Source organism: Aphis gossypii, chromosome 2, assembly GCF_020184175.1.
Source record: "Aphis gossypii isolate Hap1 chromosome 2, ASM2018417v2, whole genome shotgun sequence".
Lineage (NCBI taxonomy): Eukaryota > Metazoa > Arthropoda > Insecta > Hemiptera > Aphididae > Aphis > Aphis gossypii.
The window spans coordinates 12,811,427-12,829,160 of record NC_065531.1 but is presented as its reverse complement, the minus strand read 5'-3'; the positions used below and the strand labels follow the sequence as shown (position 1 = coordinate 12,829,160).

The following is a 17,734-nucleotide window of genomic DNA, read 5'->3' as shown; positions in this document are numbered from 1 at the left end:
AAATACATTATTATTTTAAACCACGGCAGTGTTCACAAGTTCAATAATGTTTTTGAATTAACTTAGACATTAAGTTATGAGTATTTTAAGTATACAAACAACACGGTTTTAACAAAAATCGATAAAACTCAACAATTATTATGATTGTATTGTATGTGCACATAATTAGGTAGGTACTACTGTTCGGCACCTATTATTATGGTTGTCCATTTCGGCGAGCTCGTTAACCGTAATAATATAACATTTACTTAGTACTTTGAGTACTTAGTTCAATAACTTTATTGGAAAATTAAAAATGATAAAAATCTATTTTTTATAGAAAGAAATATCTTATTTCTAAAACTAGTGTAAAGTGTGATCATATTATTATTTTCACGTTAAATGGGGAACATTTCTTATGACATATATATTTATTTAAAACTGTCCGATATGTATTGGATACTATTGAATAGAATAATATGATATTAAAAATGAATGTTAAAAATTAACATTTTTACAATAGTTAATGAAATATTGATACTTATTATAATTTAAGTATATATATAATATATATGTTATAATATATTGATATAATAATTAAATAATTTAGAAGAGTACCCAAGTGTCGATAAGAAACTCCATCCATACAGAACCGAGTAAATAAATTATTATATTTTATAAAGTATTAATAAATTGTTTAATGTTTAATGACCGTTTTTTATTTTATCAAAAAATTAATTTAGATATTAGTTAGTCAATTATGTTTGTTACTATTAAATTAGTTCTTGTAGTTCCAGTAAAATATTTATACAATTAATATTGTATATTTTTATGTTTTTTTACAAATGTAAGGAATAAATAATAAAAATTTAATTTTTGTTATTAATTTATGTAAAATATATATTTTGTATAAAATGTATAACACTATAACATAGTGCATATTATGAAATATATTGTCAAATTTGAATTCAAACTATTTATGTAAAAAATATTGCAATATAGATCGTTCGATTTTAGATATAAATATTTTATGGTTTTTCCATATAAACAATTTTTTTTTATAAGTACCTAAATTTAAATTTCAGTATTTTTAATAGTAACTTATAAGTTGTATTGATGCCAATATTGGTGAAATACTCACGAAATATGTTTTTGAACTTTGAATAGTTTATGCATTTTCCAATAATGAGATTATAATATTATAATATGACGTTTGTCCTTGTAAAAAATATGTTAAACATGAAACTATGAGACAAATTTATTCTGAAAAACGTGAAAATTAAAGTTTATTTTTTTGTTATCCAATATAGTGTTATTTTTGGTAGTTTTGTTTTAGTTTTACGACTTAACACGTTTTAGTTTAATCGAATCGCAATCGACCATCGGGTATCGAAGGTATAAATTTTGTGATTGTACATTTTACAATTAATACACCTATTAAATAACATATTTTTCTACGTCGTAATATTATAGTATAATAATATAATTATATTATTGTTATATTATAATCAAGTTAATTAAAATAAAAACAAAATTTCGGAATTTTATAAAAAAATTCATGGTTATTGTAATACTACGATTACGAATATTACTTTACACTTCTTATGCATATTAGTATATTACATTACGTAGGGTTTTATCTGGACTTAAAATGAATATAGATCGCCTGACAGCTGATAGTATAGAAACTATTTTATTACCTTTTGATTTTTTTTTTTTTATATATTTTGCAATTTAAAAATGTATTATAATGTGTTGGTATTGGTATTAATTTAGCAATGGAATTTACATTACAATATAATATATTATATTAAATTTACAAAATATGTACTAACAGTTTCCACAAAACTTATTGATTTTGCAGGTGAATTAGATTATAATATTGTAATAAACTAGATGATTAAATTGATATACATGGTATTTAAAGTTCAGTAGTTATATTGAAAAATAATTTATATTATGTTAAATTAAACATTTTCTCTGACATAGATTTTAAATTGGACTGTATAATTTTTTTTAAATTATCATACTAACAAAATTTTTTTTGTTTCTTTATAGCTTATTTGAATTTTATTGAACAAATTATTTATTAAAATTAATTTTCAGTATATAATATATTTCAATATATTTCAATAATGTGTTTATACATATAAATTTACATGTATATTGTATATATTTATATACGTTTTATATACATACAAATAATATGTAATATATAAATTTAAAATTTCTTAAAATATATAGCATGATGTACCAATCAATAGATGACTATGATGAGGGACGCTATTTGGCATTTAGTGATATAACTTAGAACTAATGTAAGTAAAATAGATAGGCTTGTAATGCTTGTTGTGTAATAAATAAAATGTTCAAGACAATTATTAGTTTTAAAATTATTTAATATTAAACAATACTGTTGTTCTATGTTACGCATAATATAATATTGTCTAAAAAATATTATGGTATATAGTTGGATGAACTGGTGAATATTAATAATATTTTAAATAAATTTAAGAATGTTTATTGAATTTTCAATTAAATGTTGTCTGATTTCATTCAACTTGCAACTTAAATTTTATAGCGATTTTGATTTGACAAATTAAAATGTGCACTGACATTTTACAGACAGACGACAGTAATACCATTTCACCAATAGCGCATCACTAAATGTTTTGGAACCGAATATGAAATTATTATTATTTTGTTTAATCGTGGAAGTATAAAATATAATTGTGAAGCGATTTATTCTATTAACATTGATAAAAAATAATGTTTTTCTATGATTATTACTCTGCGAAAGAGAAAAAAATTCATAATAAAAACTGCATTACAATAAGTGCACGGTATTATTCAGTATTTCAGTTTATATAAATCGAATATAATACAATACACCAGGATAGGTACTAAGTGGTACTAGTGGTAGGGTAAAACGAATTCGTAATTATAAATAAAAATTGATGTACAAAACAAATGTCCAACATATGACCAATGCTCATTGATCAGCTGGAAATTCCGAAGTGAGAGTATTATACTTCTAAAAATTCATTACCACGTACACATTACAGCATCTTTAATCATTATTAATTTACAATATTTCCGTGGAAAAAAAAATTGTCTCAATTTTAAGTCTTAGATTTTCATCACATTTATTAACTCTTCATAGTAAAATCAACACATTCATCACTCCGCTCAAAAATTTAAATCTTTTAGTAATGTTAATTTTTATGTAGTATAGTCGACATTATTAAAAGTTAAAAGATAACTCTACTTCAACACAAGCTACGATTCAAAAGACTAGAAATTATTGTATTTATAGATACATCATGTATGTATTATATTATATAAATGAAATAAAATGTATTAAAGAAAAAATAAATTTACTCAATAATTTGTGGTTTAAGTTTATGATTTTAATTTTATTGTTTATACTATTAATGATGCTGTCAGTATAAAATACTAAATAATTGCAGTGAAGAATGTTTTAAGACTCCTGAACAATTTTGGAATAAGCAACTAAAATTACAGATGTTAATGAGCTGTTGCGATTTGCAGTGGTTACGGATCGGGTCATCGGGGGATTGAACAATTATATTACTAATCTTAGTAGAAACGTAGAAAACGCATAGAAACGAGCGAGATGTCAGATAATTTTGTGCATCGTCGTTTTATTTTTAAAGGGTAGACAATTATATTTTTCTAACAAGATGCGTTTTTTTTTTTTTAAACATTATTTGACATTAATATATCCACGCGTACGATGCAAATACATGAATGCATGAAAATAAAAATCGTATAACCTTGTAGTACGTGTAGTAACTTTTCCGCCTGTACAACTTAAGCCGGCGCCAACATAAACAAAAATAAGAACAAATTGGGTAAAAAAAACTATGCACGAAAATGTTCTCATTTGTCTCTCATCTGCCGGGCGCCATAGCATTTAATTCCAAGACTTCGGTATACGAATGTATACTGTATTTACGTACAGCTAATGTCTACGCCGAGACAACTGTAATAGATATCACTAAAATGATTATTTTTTTTATCCTATGAATATTTGAAAAAACTAATCAGTTAGATATTATTTTATGTGTAGAGGTTGTATAAGTTGGATAATTCAAAATAAAGTGAACTTGATAGTATTAATACAAGTATAGGGTTTTTGAGTATTTATAGTATTTATAAATTAAAACTTTGAATGATTGAATTTCTTTTTTGGACGTCTTCTTGTAATTTTTATTTCTTACGAGCATAGGGGCTTTGTTCTTAATACATTATTTAGGAAAAGTTTTTTATTTTGAGGAAACTTGACACAATAGTTTATACATTTTTTATTTGAGCTTGTTAATGATAAAAGACTGGTTTGTAGTTTAGTAAAATTGTGGGTCCATAATGTTAGCCTTTAATTTATCCAATGATATGCTAAGGTATTTAACTGATGACATCTTCATGACCACGACAATGTCATAGACGAGCTTTTTAATCCAATACATATCACTATCGTACAAACAGAAATCAGGTAATTATTAAATTTAAATTATTTTCATAGCATTTTATTGAATTATGCGTGTAGATAAAATCAATATCATCGAAAATTTTATAATTGCTGTTGAAATGCCAACAATATTTTCGAAAGATTCAATTACATAAAATTATTTAAACAATAATCCAAAAATAAAATTATAAATGGATATGGAAAAAATATGTCTTACTGACGTAGTGACAGAATATCAAGATTCTACAATATAATATTATATTATAAACTATAAATGAATATTTTTATCGGAACATGATTGAGTTTAATACGTATATTAAATATTGACCATAAGACCATAAACATAATATAGGTATTAATTTAGTAGATAGTTAATAGTCTGCTTACAGAGTGATGACTATTAGAACTGATTATTGAAGTACTTAAATGATAAGAAAGAATTTGAATTATTTAAATAGAAAGTTTAGTACAAAATATCATGGTTTATTTAGGTATAACGATAGTTATACAAATATTAAATACCTACGTCCTACACATCTATATGTCGTATTTATTAAAATATCTTAAATAAGTTATAGAGAATGTTATTATTCCTAATATTATATACCATGTAGACATAAATATGATATTTTAAGAAATACGTCGTACGTGATTAAAGTATATATAAAAGTTTAAAACTATACCTTTAATACCTAATATATATATTATTCATTTTTAAATTCACTTAAATGTTGATTTATATAAAATTATATATTTTGCACATAAAGTTTTTATTATTAATTGACTTGTGAAATAATAACTTAGATAATAAAAGGAATTTATGCTTTATAGTTTGCATAAAAATAAAATATGTTAAGTATACGAAAAAAAAAAAATTATAAGGCAATTGCAACAAAAATTCTGTACCACAGTTATTAGGTCAAGTAAACAACAATGTGTACTGTGTAAGTACGTCTCGTGGTTGTCAAACGAGAATTCATAATTCATAATTCATGTTGTACGTTTGACGTTAGTACTATATACTACATATACAGGTTATATTGGTTATAATAATATACATAGTCACTAATATAGTATATGCATACATATTTCATGCGCCTGTTTCAGTAAAATGTGATTATAAGGAAACTACGTTAATTAATCCCACAGTTTAGGTAGATATATTTTCTGTGCCTGGACGAATTTTATGATATTAATAACAAATTATAATAAATCATAATATTATATGCACCTATAGTTAAAATTTAAAACCATTGACCCATTTATATCTGGTGCATAATACTGTTTTAGTGCGTAATAAAATCCCAGAAGAAGTCTATCGACTTCCTGTTTCCTATTTCTTTATAATAGCTGTAGTTCTTATCGAACTTAAATATATAATATTCTTGGCAATAGGTTGTAGGTACATATTTTATTTTATGACCTCGTATGATGTAAGCGTATGAAATTGGTAAAATTAAGTTTGTTACTCGACTAATTGTTATTCTTAATAATGTATTTTAATTTGTATTATTGATTATTAAAATTGCTTATTAATCCTGCTTAAAAATTAGGTGTGTTGTGACGTAGATTCACGCTTAAAAAATATTTTTACACTGATAACGTATAAAATCGTTTATATTATAATTTATTAAATATGATAAAATGTAATATTATTTTAGATGATTTTTTTTTAAATGTTGGCATTAAAATTGTTTTAATAATTACATGAAATTACTACATTTAAAAATTGTAAGCATGTTAAAATTAAAAGAATTTTAAATAATAAAATATAGCTTTTACAATAGTTGAAAGATCTTTTTGATTTTTATTAATAGTTTTTCTAATAACTGCTTAAAATTATTTAGGTTTTCTATATTTTTAATTAAATTTAAATTAAATTTAAAACATAATTACCTATACATTACGATTTACAATATACAGTATACACTGATATTGTTAGTGTTTGATTTTTGTATAAAATATTCGTATAATATTTTAAGTTGTACACAAAAAATTGAAATGTACATATTATAATAATATGTAGTTATTTAATATACATTAAGAATAATAATTTACTGTCAATAAAATATGTATTTATTTATTTCAAATAATGTTAAATATTATATATTTTCAATATTAATTTGTATAGTTGTAACTTGTAGGTATAAATATAATGTATTTAAAAATATTGATATTAAATATTATATTATACTCTTAGGAAGGTTATCGATGAATTGTTTATTTTAAGAAACAACAATTTGATTTATGAATTGTTATCTTTTGTTATATAATAATCTCATCATAGTTTACTTAGATTTATTTAATCAATGTTTTCTAAATTATTATTGTTAGTGAATTATTGTGTTTATATAATATGAAATTTGTAAATGTAGTTAAAATAAAAACCAACTCAATCTAGCTCACTCTAGACAAATATAAAATTTGTGATGTTCGCATAGGCATTTTAAAATATTATATGATAATTGAGAAAATTGTAATTAGAATTGTTACTGATGATCACTGAAAAGTAAAAATTAGTAAAATAAATCGTTTTCAACTAAAATTATGAGAACTTATACTTGAAAACATAAAAAAATATTGAGATAGTTATTATATTTATATTTCTATATAAGACCTCAAAAATAAAAACTAGTTATATAAAGGTAGTTTCTATTAAGTATAGGTATTACGGAGATCAAAGTAAAAACTCTATTTTAGCGTTTATAATTATACGTAAGACATTTTCTCCAAAAGTCAAAATATCATATTATAAATGTCTAACTTTTCCATAGATGTTTAAAATGCAGTCGAATTATATACGTCTATACATGGATTAGGCACTACGGATATATTCAATATTGTAATAACTTTTAAGAAAATCATTAAAACACGAGATAAATAAGTGAATATTTATTTTATTTTTAATATCTTGTGTAAAACCATATACACGGATAGTTAACTTCCAAGATAAATATTTTAATGCTTAATATTTAATATTTTATTGTTTAAGATGATTTAAGATTTGTTAGATTAAGCATATAACTGATAAGTCTTTATTTTTTAAATTATTTCATACATCTCTCTGATAACTGTTGTTTTAATTTTTTTAACTTAAATTTATAAATATATACAGGTAAAGTATGCTAATACTATATATTCTATACGAGTGATGCCCAACCCGAAGCCGCGGGTCACACGTGGCCCGTTACAAATGTTTAAAATAAACGAAAATTAAAAAAAAAACTATTTTTTATCTTATTGTATTAGCAATTTTTTCTGTCGGACGTTTTCAATTATACGTTTTACGATTTAATATAGATAAAATTTGTGCACTTAAAAAAGCGTACAGATTAAACTATACCTAATATGTACCAATGTACCTCAATCTGTAATTTTTTTATTAGTCAATAAACATATAAAAACAAGTCCAATATGTACCTATATATATTATATATACTACTATGTAGTATTGTAGTATGTGTAACAAAATTATATTATTATATTAATATTGAGATTATTCGTACTTTTATATTTGGTGGTCTCTGGAAGATAATTGTTTACCAAAGTCGCAGGTTGGGAATCACTGTTTTATACATAAATGTGATTGCACGGCGTTTTAGATAGGCTATTTAGGGACTGTTGTGGGTTCATTTTTCCTGTGTCCCATAAAGTTATAAACTATATAACTAATGAGGATTATAACTTATAATTTTTAATTTTATTCATGAATTATTATAATAAATAATAATACTATATTATGATTACACAATAGCAGTGAATCCGGCTATTCGGAAATCAATCTGTAATAATTACAGTTTTTTTTTTGTTATTTATACTTTTATAAGTCGTAGGGTATGTTTCACGGCGTTGTTTAAGGTCTAAGGGGTTTAATATAGGCAAATTTTATAATATTTTACGAAGAACGTTAATTTAAAATTGTAAAAAAATATTTATAAATATTTAAAATAACAATTTCAAATAACTTACAGCTATGCAGGTTAGTAAAACAGGTTTTACGTTGTTACCGTAGATGTTAAAATTATATCATACTCTCTTACCATAATAACTTCACAGTTAATACTTACTATCACCACATCTAGTTACCTATTTATAAAAATAAAATAAAATATTCAAATAGATAGTAGGTATATATATATATATATATATATATAAAGAAATAATACATACAAATATTAAAATGTGCGTGTTATGTAAATTATAAATCACTCATTATTATTATAGTATAATCGTATTGAACAATAAAAATGAAACATCTATAGAAGTTATTAAAATAATGAATTCATTAAAAATCCGTGTACGATTGTTCTACGGAGCATGCAATACACTTTTCAACGTATTTAACATACAAAACAATAATAATATTAATAATGATGTATAACAACATATAAATATCGTAAGATGCTTTGATATACTTCCGGATGTAAACAAACGGTTAAAATCTTTGCACGTACTCAAAAAAGTGTCAGTGGCGTGTTGTTATGTACAAGTGGTTACGTTGAATTCAAAAACAAATCAAATTGAATTATATTGTACCCATATTATAATATATCAAGCGACCAGACCTTGTATACGGTTACGGTAACAGGCGCTTTGTTATAGTGTCAATTACTGTCGTTATTATACCAATTAGCAAGAGCGGTGACGACATTCTGGCGCTTGATGATTTGGGCGACACTAGAAGTTGTTCGACGCCGGCTATCGTCCCGTTCACGTGCCGAGCGTCATTGGTTTGCTTTAGGGCCAACAGGTGGCTGATCAGTGGGTACACGTCCACGTTATCGAATGGCTGTGCGGTGAATTTTTTTTTAAACATCGGCCCCGAACCTATGAAAAGGGCGCGCATTTGAGGGTCGTCATTGTCGTACCCGTGAGTCCCAACTCTGAACATTTCCTTGGCTGCAAAACAGACGATAGACATTAAAAAAAAAAAAATGTTAGGTATACAAGATAAGGATTTACTGCAGTTATGCAGTTATTTAATAATAACACTAAACAACCTAGAACTTAGTGATGTTATTAAAGCCGGTAAAATGGTTTTTTCATCTATACTTATATCTAAAATAAAGCGATAATGTCGCAAACAAGTTATAATTTTTAAGGTAGGTAAAATAAAAAGTAAGTGTATACAGCATTAACTAATTACTATGGAAAGTGTAAAAAGAATAATATTGTAGATGAATACTTTAGTCTTCAATACCTACATATTGAATAATAATAGATAATATACTTATATAATTACACTAATCATTTACTGATATAGACTGATAATGTAAACTAACTTGTTTGCTTTAAAATTTCTTGAAAATAACTGTACCAAAATGCGTAACCGGGTTTTGCCAACAAATAAATGATCCCGTTCAATCTAGGATTATTTTTCATATGCCAACGATCTGGTAATTGATGTTTTTTAAATACATAAAATGTTTTTGATGTATTGGCTCCAATTGAAAGATTTGTATAAACTTCGTCAAATTTTCCTGGAAACAATCTCTCGTATCTTTAATATTATAGTAATGTATATAAAATATCTATTATTGTTTTTAATAGGTTTACCTATATTTGGTAGTATAAATGCATTGGGACCTGTAATAATAGATTTGTAGGTCATATTGGATACATAATCATCTAAAAACATAATTCTATCATATGTCACTGTATCCATTCCGTGGTCGCTAAGAATTATGAGGTTTATTTTATTTTCCAAATTTTTATATTTTATTTGACTGAGCATGTATCTATGAATATTAAAAAAACAAAATAATAATTTTAAAATATTCCTATCAAACGTATGTGTCTAACTGGGCAAGTATATGAAATAATTAGAGTTAGTTAAGAACTTTATAAACTGTTTTAACGTTAATAATTAACAAATAATGTATTTAACTGTAAAAAATATAAGTTAGGTATATAAAGATATTTATTTACTTCGTTTAAAAAGAAGTTGTTTAATATTTGTTTAGTTGGAAAAAATTTTAATTTATCATTAACTAATTTTAACTATTAAATTCTCATTTTTGGTTTCAAATAATCATTTAAACAGTTTTTTTTATAAATATTATTAAATATTAATAGACTTGATATATTATAGTATAATAATAAATATACTTGACTGTGTCTTCCACTCTAGCGATTTGATGTTTTATCTCTTGTGAGTTGATTCCTTTTTTATGACCCGTTTTATCTGGTTCTTCAAAATATGCTAACACTAGATTAGCAGGTCGATTTTCATTTTCAATCCATGTCATAATAGTGTCTATTCGGGAATTCCAATGAATTGACCTAAACAATAAAACATTTTTTATTTGCTTTGTATAAATAATGTAGAATGGGTATCATTTATATAATTGGAAATAATTGATTGGTTAGGAGTGAGTCAAATATGTAATAAGACATTTGAAACACGAGTGCTAATTTTTTATATTATATCTCTCTTTATTTATTTTACAAATGTCAAATTTTGACAGTAAAAAATATTTTTTTACCATTGTTATTCAGTTAAATAGTACGTTGATACAAATATGTGACTGTTCACATTACTTTATGAAATATGCATACTAACATTAAATTTGAGCATTGTTATTAAAGTTTTTTAAAATTAGACTGGAAAGTAAAATATATATATATCTATACTTTTTTTTTGGTAAATAACAAAAACAATATGAAATATAATTTCGAATTTGTTAATTTTTGTAAATATTTACTATAAATTTTATAGTTTTTTTAAATTTTTATAAAGCGAAATATCTATACACTTTCAATATAATAGATTACATAAGAAAAGTTGAAGTAAAACTCCATTGCTTCTACGGTCAGAACTTAATTGTATTATTACCTGTTGTATACTACAGTGTAAGTTGGGTGTTTGCCTTGATATGGAAATTCGGATCCAGACCACATCATTACACCACTATGTCGTCCTTCTCCATTATATTCGTTTTGCATCTGTAATCAGGTTATTTCATAAGACATCAAATAGGAAATAAAATTGATATTAAAATAATGATTACCTATGTCTTCAACAATAGCTTATTAACGTTAAAACTGAATAATCTAGGTATCTACTATCTACACAATAATTTGTAGGTTTTTATTTTAACTTACAATAATAGTGTAATTATTGTGCTTACATGTAATCAGTTTATACTTTATATGCATATAAACTTTCTTAATAACGAGTTTTTTGGTGTTTACTAAAATTAATTGGTTTATTCTCATAAAAACCATAATAGTTCAATGTAAAATAATGTCTTATAAAAGGAAAATAACATCATCGGTATGCAACAACTTTATATAGATTTGGTTGAATCATGCGCACTATATTTGATGCCTGATGGTACTTAACTGAGTGGTACCAGTGGTCTTTATAATTTTAATTTGACGATACAGAGATTATGGATATATAAAACGTATTAATAATTTTTAAATTTTAATAAATTGTGTATTTTAGTGGTCATTAACATTTAAGTTCATAATATTATTAAAATGATAGCTATAAGAATTTTAATTTTAGCTATACCTAATTAATTAAGTGTAAATAATATGTTGTATGTAGCGGCTGTTGACAATTATTTAAAATCGTAAACCCAATATAAAGTCTATTTTTTTTCAGTGGGGGCACCTGAATTTTTTTTTAAAAAGGCCTAATTTGGGACTATTTAAATTTTTGTAGGATTGAATTAAATATTAATATAATAGCAGTGGGGTGCTTTACTTTCCAGATCTCTTAAACCTTATTATGTATAAACTATAAAGTTATATTATATAGATTATAGGTACTATGTATAACACAAAGTTTCAAAAACAAACTTAGATTTTTATATATCTCTATTTTAAATATTTTGTGATGATACTAACTTATTTTTTCAATTTAAATCGTTCTACTTTACTTTGAATTATTAACTTTTTAAGCAAAGGATTTTGTTGAAAATATCGGTGCATCTAAATCGAAATTTTAACGAGTAGGTAGTTTCTAAGTAATTAAACTTTATGTACCTACCAAGGTTTAAGGATACTCCATGATATTTATAAAACTTGAATATATTAAAAAAAAAAACTAAAAAAAAAAATATATATATATATATATAATTATATTCTATATAAATATAAAATACATAATTTTATTTATAAAGTATAATAATATATTTAATCAGGATTGTTGATTGATGTAACAGATTTAATAGTTCGTGATATTTAGTCAATGTTAGAAATTAATGTATATTATTTAAAGTTATAATTAGAAATATATCAGTATTGTAGACGTATAGTCAAATATGTATTGAGTCGAGTCCAATGTAAATAATGTATAAAATATATTATTATACTGGTATGGTTAACATCATACATTGCTATGTATAGAACTATTTCACAGATCTTGAAAAGAATAAATGGTGTGGTAGTTCTCAATTTAAAAAAAAAATCCTTTTCCTTATTATATAAGGTCACTATCGAGGGCTGGACGTTTTCAAGATTAGGGTGCTTCTTTTCTAATTTCACAAGAATAAACGCTGTAATATTCACGCGATATAAAAAAACTAAACGTACTAAGAAGCCTAAGAAATATATATATATATATATATATATATAATATAGTTTATATTTATATTTACAATAAATAAGTTTGTAATGGCAATAATAGTTCAGGTTAGGTATAACCTAACATACAAAAATTTGATGTCGATGAAATTTGAAAGTATGGTTCGTATTGGTGTTTGAAATTAATTGTATGAAGTGCCGTAATCAGAATTTTTTTTTTCAGGGTAGGATTTAATTTTTCTCAAATGTTTTCAATGCTGGAATATCTACTTATCATCTATTATTTTATGCTAATTTGTTTTTAATATTGTTTACTACATATCTACTTTTTTATGACTACAATTATGTTAAAAACTATGGTACCCACTACCCATACATTTAACATAATAATACGATTATATTAATATTATTGTAAACCATAATATAATTATTTTATTTTATTATTTATTATATCAATAAATATATTGTAAGCAAATTTTATTTTTTGTTCTAATATTATTACTATTTTATTAACAAGATTACAAGATCATAACTTTAAAATTGTGTCAAATAAGCATAGCTAACCTTTTACAAATGGGAAAGTTTTTATAAAGAAGATTATGATGAAGCAGGTAAACAAATTTAAATGATTAAAAACCTATCAAAATATTTCTGTATTTTATAATATAATTTAACAAATAGGTTAATAAAATAAGCTTCGATACTTATTACGTATAATGTTTTTTTTTTTATTTTTTGTAAAAAAATTTAACAAATTGTTCGAAGTCCTTTCATTATAATTTTTAAATACTAACATAAATTTCAGTATTCAATATTATTATATTTATTATTATAAATGAATTAACATATAATATATAAACACTGTAAACAAATTTGAAATAAAAATGAACATATTTTGAACTTCGAAAAAAAATCAAAAATTTTTGTGTAATTGAGAATTTGAGAAATATGTGATACCACCATTAGCAATCACCAACAATTTATTATCTTAAATATCTATACCAATTAGTTACTAGCAAATAATAATAATAATTATTAAATATTATACCTACTACGAAATATATACCACCTATAGTTAGTAGTATAATATTAATTATCATTAATATTATTGTTTTGTAGTTAGATAACCTTGTTCCACCATATAGTTAAAACTAATAAAACTTAAAAATATAAATAATAATCAAACTACATTCATGTTTACCACAAAAAAAAAATCCACACACACTGAGATAGATAAAAATAGTATATTCTTATCTTTGTCAGTGAAATCAAAATATGTATTTCTTATCATCTAAAGTCTGCACTATCCATTACTATTTCACATTTATAAATATAAATTAAAAATAATTTATCGTTATATAGATTTACCTTGAATTTTATAAATTTGTATACTAACGATATGAATTATAAAAAAATTCTGTGTAATAAACTACAGCATACAGAAAAAAAGATTTCGGAAGTGGGGGGGAACGTACACCTAGTGCCCTTCCAGGCTAGTTTACTAAGTAATTAATGGTGGCATGTGGGACGTAAAAAGGAGCAGTGGATTGGGTTAAACACTGAGATACCTTAAAAGTTAAAACGAATTAAAGATACAATTCCAGATGAATCGCCATTATCCAATAACCCTTCAATGAATCTAATGTCCGCAGTATGTCTTAGTCCGGTTAAAGAAGATAAGCTAAGTAGGTACATCGACTACCAGAGTATAATCACGTAGAGGATAAGGAATTATATATATTACATAATAATGTAAGTAATTGATATTTTTTGTACGAACCTTGCAATATCAACGGAGTCTCAGAGCTGGATAACACTAAGTTACCTACTTAGTCTTATCTAACGCTAAAATATAAAATGTAATTTCTATCATTTTTTTCTTTCGTTTAATTTTTATAATTTAGATCATATAGAACAAAAACAATATGGGTAGAAAAGAGGGTATAATTATTATAATTAAAAATAAACAGTATTAATTAAAAGTACTATGGAAAGCAATATTGGAAGAGAAACTAAAATTGAAAACCTTGAATAAGATAATTATTATAATAGAGATGTGTATTTTTATTTTTAAATGTTTAAAATCAAAAATATAATTCTTCAATATGTGTGAAGGTCGAAACTCGAAAGCCCTCAGGGAAATTAGCGATGGAAGCGATAGCTGATGGGCGTAGAGCACCCTATAGCTAGTGTTAATGTGGGTAAAGTGGACGGCCGGACCTTACCCAGATGGGCACCACCTTATCGTCGTAGTGGTACTGCTCGTACGTGTGGTACATCGTTTCGTTGTGCCGATCGAACATGTGATTGTCGAATATGCCGTGTGACTCGGGGTGCATTCCGGTGGCTATGGTGAAATGGTTGACGAACGTCTTCGTGGGGAATGCACTGCGCATGTACGGCGGCGCAGAGGACGAGTCCCGGAACTGGGCCAATGTCGGCGTCTCGTCCGGCCGGATGTAATCGGGCCGGAAACCGTCGAACGACATGACCACCGTCACCGGGTGTCGACTGACGGCCTTCACTCCGGCCATCGCGATCGCGAAAATCGCGGCGACCGAGTAACACTGTACGGCTGCGGATGGCCTGCACATGGCCAACGGTGGACGTTTCGACGCGCCGGTCAGAGACAAAAACGAATAAAAAAACCTCGCAGTTTTGGTCCACTATATCTACGTCCGTATATTATGTGACAAGACGACGCGTGTTTCCGGCGTAAACAAACTTTTCACTGACCAAACGGATTGCACGGACGCAATGAAACAGATTGCATCGACGTGAGTAAGATATAATAATAATACTGTGTGATACTATTCGTCGAATCGCGATCCTTTGGACGGGACATAGGGTTATAAAGGTCACGATACCTATTGATATGTTTATAAAATGTTTTCGTGTGGATTTTTTGCGGATTGCCGAACTCGAACGGACAGTGTACAATGTCAGCTAGGACGTACGCGTAACTGCAGCAAAACATCGCACTCTTCAAGCGCCCGTACGGTAGACGCGTGTGCCGAGCGAGCGGAAAAAACTCGTTTTTTGGTCGGAGTGGGAGCGGCGACGATGACGAGCACCGCTCGGCCGTGTCGGCCCAGACGTGAATGAAATTGTGTTATTCTATGGTCACGTTAATTTACCTTGCCTAGGCAAAGTGCGCTACACGAAAAGACAACCGCTGATGAGACATTTAAATATTTGTCACGGATAACACATTTTCCGCGGTTACGATGTTTAGCATATGTTATTGACCACAGCCCACAACTTTAAAAACATTAACCGTACTGAATATTGTCGAAGGGCGATAATGCGCTATTTATATCAAATGTTGATACGTTAGACGGAAATAGGCAATAGCAGATGTTCTTAAAAGAGTACAAATCCCAAAAAAGATGGCATTTTTAACAACCGTTTTAGTAGTAAGCTAAATATAGATATAATATAGAAGTACTGAATTAAGATTATGGTAATCTCAAGAGACAAAATCTTCTTTTCTCAAAGGCGACCTCATTACGTTTCTTTTACTTATTTACTAGTTATGGTAATCAAAACGTGTTCGAACAAAACTATGGATATTTTAGTACATATACTAAATGAAACAATATAATACATATTAAGTGTCTTACACTTCTACGTGGATTTTAATTTTGAATAGCTTATAACTAGCATGTTCGTCATGGCTTTTACGTAATACGTAAATAACGTAATTGAGTGCCTATATTAATATATTATTTACATGCACCTATATTGTTTAATATTACTTAATTTTAATAATTAACGTTTGAAGCCACTGCATTTGTTTACACTGTTTACAGACCAAAGTACAACAACACAACTTAAAATATTAAAATTGTGATTATAAATTGTACATTATTTTAGACGGTGATACCCAAACCTTGAAAAACATAGATTTATCTCCACTATAGTTTTAGATTCATAATTATAATATAATTATAAAAATATAAAATATAACTACTTACAATATAGGCGTAAGTTACATAACTCACACAAAAAATATTTTAGATATAAATAAAAATAATTACATATCTATAACGGAGAAGTAAGAACAAAAAAAATATATATAATTTTTATTTGTTATGCAATGAATAATGTTTACATGTAAACAAACTTTTACACATATTTATACATGCGAGTGTTTAGTTTTTATAATAAGAACCAGATAATTTACTAGTTTTTTAAAACTTTTTACTTGAGAAGTTGCTGTGATGTACAATAGGTTTCGAGTAGATCTCATCATTGAGTAGGTCACTTTAATGTATGTGATGTTAAATATTTGAATTAAATGATTTATCACTGTACACGATAAGCGATTCTAATTGGATAGGGTCTGCCAGTATATTTCTACGGATAATTTATAACAAAAGTTCGAAAATTTCAAATTTCTGTAAATAGTATTAAATTAGTCTAAATATTTTTTAAATGTTAGTATGCAATTATGTGTAGAAAATTATAATTTAAGTAAAAGTGGAATGTTTAAAACAGTTTCTATAGTTAAGATTTATTTTAATTACAAAATATATTTATTAAAAAATTGTTTTGTTTAATCTTTTTTTCAAAGACCCTTAACAATGGATATTGCTTTATGCTAACATTCTTTTATAAATTCCAGTAAAGACACTTATGGAAACCAGCTTGACTTTCAATACTAGGTGAAATCTAGTTAAAGATCTTGATCGTTGATGTATTTTATATATTTTTTTATTTACTTTA

The 17,734-nt window shown here is 25.8% G+C and overlaps 1 protein-coding gene across 1 annotated transcript; it reads right to left on the bottom strand.

Moving 5' to 3' along the window:
- Positions 1–7,587: 7,587 nt before the first annotated feature.
- On the bottom strand, positions 7,588–16,029 carry LOC114129043 (ectonucleotide pyrophosphatase/phosphodiesterase family member 5-like). The gene is made up of 6 exons (XM_050199918.1): positions 15,232–16,029; positions 11,307–11,416; positions 10,580–10,753; positions 10,028–10,209; positions 9,754–9,951; positions 7,588–9,370 (listed from the first exon to the last, which is right to left on the bottom strand). The coding sequence occupies exons 1-6, from the start codon at positions 15,598–15,600 to the stop codon at positions 9,048–9,050; spliced, it is 1,356 nt and encodes a 451-aa protein (XP_050055875.1). The 5' UTR covers positions 15,601–16,029; the 3' UTR covers positions 7,588–9,047.
- Between the last annotated feature and the right edge of the window lie 1,705 nt (positions 16,030–17,734).

What these genes read in the sequence shown, in the direction of transcription:
- LOC114129043 (XM_050199918.1), bottom strand. Translation starts at nt 15,600, where the DNA reads ATGTGCAGGCCATCCGCAGCCGTACAGTGTTACTCGGTCGCCGCGATT. An exon ending in TACACTGTAGTATACAACAG is followed by an intron (nt 10,754 to 11,306) that starts GTAATAATACAA and finishes TTTATTGTTTAG; the next exon opens with GTCAATTCATTGGAATTCCC. An exon ending in ATTTATACTACCAAATATAG is followed by an intron (nt 9,952 to 10,027) that starts GTAAACCTATTA and finishes GATTGTTTCCAG; the next exon opens with GAAAATTTGACGAAGTTTAT.